Here is a 6,092-nt window from a genome sequence, read left to right on the forward strand (position 1 = left end):
TTATGCATGTCAAATTACTAGCTAATCCATGGAAACCATGAAATAGGTAAAATTTACCATAAAATAGATTCAGACAGTAGTAGTAACGTGAATTTATAAAATCACTAAAAATAGTAGAAATGGAATTAAATAATGAATAAGTTATGGAATCGAAGCTTGATGAGTCTATTTTCATATGGAAGAAGCGAAACAAGTATATGAGCTATATTTTATGAGATATTTAAATTTTTATGAAACAGGGCCAGAGCGATTTCTGGATCCCCTATTCTGACTTTGGAAATTCATCATAAATTTTAAAAAGATAATTAGAAGTCATAATTTATATGTACAGATTAATTATTGAGTCTAGTTTTATTAGAGACAAATGGCATAGTCATTGAAGATCTGTACAAGGAGATATCTGATTCGAAATACACAGAGGTCAGAGTAGTCGAACCCTGAAACAGGGGAGTCTTTAACTAATAAACTGTACTAATTGGCCTGACCAAAAATTCTAGAAAAAAATTAGTAGATGGATATATGAGTATAGTTTCAGGAAAAATTTACGGAATTGGATTTCGAGTTTTGGAACTCGAGATATGATTTTTAAAGCGACTGTGATGCAGTTAGCCAGCTTGTCTGGAAATTTTAAAATGAATTGTATGAGCTGTTTAAGTAATGAATTAAGTCCGTTAACACCTCGTGTTCGACTCCGGAAATGGTCTCGGGTACGGGGCATTACAAAAGCACTCCACAGCTTGAGACTTTTGTCGAATGAGATATATCCAAGTAAACTGACTATACATGTCGATGAATGAAATATAGTACAAATGTCCTCCACAGGAAATTAAGGTCTGTCCCCATAAATCAGAGACAACCAATTCAAAAAAAATCTGTATAGTCAGTAGTAGAACAAGAAAAAAGTAGTTTATGAGACTTCCCTCTTTGACAGACGGTACAGATATTATCAAGGTATAATTTATTAGAAACAATATTAAATTTATCAATCACATTTTTAACAATTGAAGCAGATAGATGCCCGAGCCTACGGTGCCATAAGGTAAACATATCATCACCATCACATGGGGACGGAAGACTGGTGGTAAGAGCAGACGGATCACTACCAGACGAGTCAAAGGATGCTTGTGAAAAATAGTATAGGCCATCACGAGTGTGGCCCCTCAGCAAAGGTTCCAGCGTCAGGATGTCTTTAACCATACAATACGACAGATGAAATTCAAAAAACACATTATTATCCTTAGCAAACTTAAACACCGACATCAAATTCTTCCGGATAGTAGGTACGCACAACACATTAGATAGGTGAAGCACTTTACTGTTTGTATGTAAATTTGAATTCCCAACATATGATATATTTGCAGGTGTTCCATCACCCATAAGAAGAGAAGAGTTACCTGAATAAGGTGTGGAGTCACACAGAGTAGTGTTGTCGCGATAGACATGGTGTGAGGCCCCGGAATTAGGACACCAAGACGTGGTCCTTACAGGTAAAGGAACATAAGAGTCTTCATTAGAAAAATCAGACCCATAAGGATTTGTATTAACGTTGGATCCAAATGTGTTCAGAAAATCCGAGGCATTAAAATCAAGAATTCTAGGTAAGCCAACACACGGTGAAGCATCAACATCATGAACCCGTGCCCTAGGTTTAGTCTGCCACAGCCCACAACGGCGTTGAACAGAGTCAGGGGCATCAGGCCAAACCAGATTAGCACTCGACCTAACAAGATTAGAATTTGGTGCATTATGTTGCCCAGCACTTGGATTTACACTATTTGGCCTATTATAAGACCCAAATTCACATCCACCATTTTGTGGCCTAGATGCTCCAAAACACCCAAAATCAAATGGCCCAATATCATGCCCAACATCATGTGGCCCATTATGAGTATGCATAGGAGCCATTACATGTAGCCCACGTGTAGAACCATTTTGCCCACCTGTACCATTATTAGCAGTAACAGAAAAAGGGTTAAACACTCTTGCTGAATTATAGAACGGCACATGTGGTGCCCTCATCTCAAAGCCATAAGGACAGGCCACTAGAGGGACTTCCGAAGGACCAACACTTCACCGATGAACCCCGAGCACAGTCGAACCACCACGAGCACTACGAGCGGCCCACCATCCTTGCTCTCCACCCGGGGCATTGCGTGAGCCGTGACCATCATCACCCGATGGCACCATGACTGGCGCTGTGTTCGGAGCCGAATCACCTCCGTAGTCACGACCAAAACGGTAGTAACACCGCTGGGTGAGGTGCCCAAACCTGCCATAGATCTGGCACTGAATGCGGTTACAAAATCCTTTACCACGGCCGCCAGATGACGAACGACCACCATGACTAGGAGCCACCATCGTTAGGGACGGATCGGACTCCACGAGATTGGCCTGAAGAGGAAGTTCTTGAACAGCACGAGTGAGACGCGTCTCATACTCCAACAGTACATCGACCATCCGTTGAAACGGTAAGGTTTCAGTTGAGAATGATGCGAGTGTGAGTACGACATCTAGCTCGGGAGGTAGGCCTGCAAGAACAACTTCGAATTTCTCTGTGTCCTAGATCCGAGAACCAGAGGCTTCGATCAAGGCACAAATATTTTGAATCTTGGCAACATATTTAGAAACAGAGAGTGTACATTTCTTGATGGAGTAGAGATCATGCCTAATGCGTGACAATTTCGAGCAGAAGACGACCACAAAGAGCGGAGTGGCCGTGTTCCAAACATCACAGGCCGTGCACCTATCTGTGAACGAGGGCAACAGAGAAGGAGATATAGTTGAGAGGAGCCACGATATGAGCAACTAATCTTGTTGAAAAAATGTCGAAGCCTCTCGATTGGACACGAGAGAGCCCTCTGGTGTCATTACAAATCGAGGTGGAGCGGACAGCGTGCCTTCCAGAAAGCCATTAAGCTCATAGCCTTCGATGATGAGCGGATATGCTGTGCCATTGAACAAAATTTCCAGGAACTAGCTTATCAGTGTCATGACGAGGGAAGGATTGGACTAGCCGAGCGCCAGTGAAAGAAGGACATCCGTGTTTGATAGAGGCTGAACCGGGGGAGGCATAGCGGCCATACAAGCAACCAGAAGTCAAGTCTCCAGAATCACGGCGACTGATACCATGTAAGCTACCCTAACGAAGCAAGAATAACAAGAAATGTTAAATGAAAAGATAATACTGAAATATTGAATTGTTTGTTTATTGTATTTTCCTTAGTCTTTTGTACACATGTAGATAGAGTTTATATATTGTTAATGAATGACTAAATCCAGTAACCTCTGCTAACCAACTCTACTAACCAACTTGCTAACCATGTACCAACTCTGTTACTAACAACTAACAGTCTACCTATACTTTAACACACCACCTAAGTAGGCAAAAATCCAAGGAGAAAGGATTGTATCACTCTAAACAATATTAAATCCAAATAAAAATCCTAATAGAAAAATAATTAATTTGTCATTCTCCTATTAGAAAGGAATAAGAATAAGGTGGAATCAAAATTTTATATAGTTATTTCTCAAATCCAAGATAATCAATTGGTAATAAGAAAAGGATTGTATGAAATAGTAACGGCACGTCATTTGTATCTATTTTTAATAATTTAATGTCATATCAGCATTTTATCCTGAATTTAAACATTTTCATCTTAAAAAAATCAAATCCAAATAAAAATATTAAAATTTACGATTAAATTATTAATGTGATATTAAACTATTGAAAATAAATAATATCTCTATTTTATATAATCAAATCTGATCAATAATAAGGTCTAAAACCTTAACAAATACAAATGTACAAGACAATTAAAGCAATGTGGCTTGGACATAGGGCAAGAAATATGCATTTGTTGTAATGGTAAAGGATTAAGATACGCTCATGTGCAACAATTGGTTCTCACTAAGACTTAAAACACAGCTCCAATGTAAAGGGAAAAAGGAACCCCACGCTAAATTAAGACTCATATTTCTTTGTTCTCTTTGTCTTCCTTACTATCAAGAAAAGTTTATCGAACCAACCACTAACTTAAGCATCGGAGCACAAAATCTACCTCCCCACAGTTCACTTTTTGTTTTGCAAGTTACGCCATCCTTAGCCCATATTTTCGTCAGCCCAACACCATCCTAGTACGACTGAAACAATTGGCACTGTCTGTCAAAATCCTACAACGGAAAGCCATGTAAAACACGATTTTCCAAAGCATGAATGTACCAATTTCACCCTTGCTCAATATCAAAACCTCCTGTACACCCTCCAAATACTTGTCGCAATGTTTTATGCTGTGGCGATGACATCCTATGAGAAATTTTACCGATGTGAAACCTAACATGTGTCAATTGACTTTGAAGTACACTCCATCCCCTTGCATACTGCAATGTTACCGAGGCCAAACTTTTAGTCACCCTACAATCTGTTGGAAATTTAGTTACGAAAACTGATTGTAAGCGTAATGGAATTTCAAAATATTTTGTAAAACTTTGAACCTCTATTGTGTTATCCATGGGATCTAGTTTCCTTAGTGTAGATTTTCATCGTAATGTACATGTAATTTTTTAAAAAGATTGGTTTAATAAAATTCCATTTCACATTAATTGTTGGAAAAATTGCTTGTATGGAAACTTTGAGTCATATTCACAATAGTTAAAGGTGAAAAGTTAAATCATAAAATTATGGTTTCATATTTTACTTCATGAGACCTTTACAACGGTATATCATATGCTCAAAATGATTGAGTGATGAATGAGAAATTAATGTTCAAAGTAAGCTAATTGAAAATATTGTTGAGGAAAAGTAAAGGATTAAATCTCACATTGGTTAGATACCAAGCGTGAGATGTGTTTATATATGTGAACTTTCTTGATAAATAATTATAACTTTGCCTTGTGTACCTAATGGGGTTGAGGTGCACCCGATGTGGCCAATGCAAAATGTATGCATTTGCAGATAATTTTTTTAATTAATTTAATGGCAGATTTTGTAGATATTTTTCTAAAATTCCAACATTCTCCATGCCTATAAAAAGCCATAATTTTTGAAGGGTTTTACACAAAAAAATACTGCATTCAGGAAATTGTGTTTCACAGGCCTCATTATTTCATAAAATCTCGATTCTCCTTTATTTCAACTGTTTATTATGGTTTTATTTTATTTTCGTATTTGATAAATTATTTATAAATCATTTTATTTATATTTTACTTCATATGTATTTATTTATAATTAATTTATTTTGTTCGCTAACGTGTTTTGTCTAACATTAATATTGTTTGTTTTTGTTATCAACGATTTTTGCTTGCAAAGAAAAATGAACAAAATATTGGTTCACTAATTACCTAATATTTAAGTAATAATAAGTTGCATTGTGTGGTCCGATCATAATGCGATAAAACAACTTATATTAGTAGGTAATTTAAATGGCTCATAGTCTAACCAAAATTAAGAAAATCGATTGAAAGACTAAGATGTCATCTACAGAGTCCAAATGGGAGATACCTTATCTTAAATATTGGAATGGATGACTCTCAAAGAATAGAGACATAGATGTGATTATTTGGATTAACAATACATTGAATAGTTTCCAAGTAGAATAAATCCTATATTTTTTTTGTCGATTTATTCACTTGTAGCATTCATAGTGTGGCTTATCTCATTTTTGAGTAAGTGATAGACTATTTGTGCATGTCTCGTAGACTTTGACGCATTGAAAGCTTGAGTTAAATTAGTAGTAGACCTGAAAGCTAGTACGTTGGGTATAAAACTTCTACATAACATAGCTTCACTTACAAAAGTGAAATTCATAGCCCAACAAAAGGGTAAATAATACCCTCATTGGCATTACATGATTGATGGAAAGGTAACGTCGTCACAAGCCATTTGTTTAAGATGGATGATTTAATTATTATGTGTTAGTAATTGACATTTTCATGAAGAAAAATGTAATGGTTACTATGAGATAGAATAGGATCTTGTTTAAGATTCAAGATATCTTATAAGTATAACACACATATGACAGGGTCATTAGACGAGCACTTGATAAATAGTTTTTGTAATGGTATATAATAGGGAGAACTCAATCATGGTACTTTGG

At 36.6% G+C, this 6,092-nt stretch overlaps 1 protein-coding gene across 1 annotated transcript; it reads right to left on the reverse strand.

Moving 5' to 3' along the window:
• Nucleotides 1–793: 793 nt before the first annotated feature.
• LOC108486041 (uncharacterized) lies at nt 794–2,019 on the reverse strand. The gene is made up of 2 exons (XM_017789858.2): nt 1,395–2,019; nt 794–1,187 (listed from the first exon to the last, which is right to left on the reverse strand). The coding sequence occupies exons 1-2, from the start codon at nt 2,017–2,019 to the stop codon at nt 862–864; spliced, it is 951 nt and encodes a 316-aa protein (XP_017645347.1). The 3' UTR covers nt 794–861.
• Nucleotides 2,020–6,092: the final 4,073 nt, after the last annotated feature.

This window comes from Gossypium arboreum, chromosome 7 (assembly GCF_025698485.1).
Source record: "Gossypium arboreum isolate Shixiya-1 chromosome 7, ASM2569848v2, whole genome shotgun sequence".
Taxonomy (NCBI): domain Eukaryota; kingdom Viridiplantae; phylum Streptophyta; class Magnoliopsida; order Malvales; family Malvaceae; genus Gossypium; species Gossypium arboreum.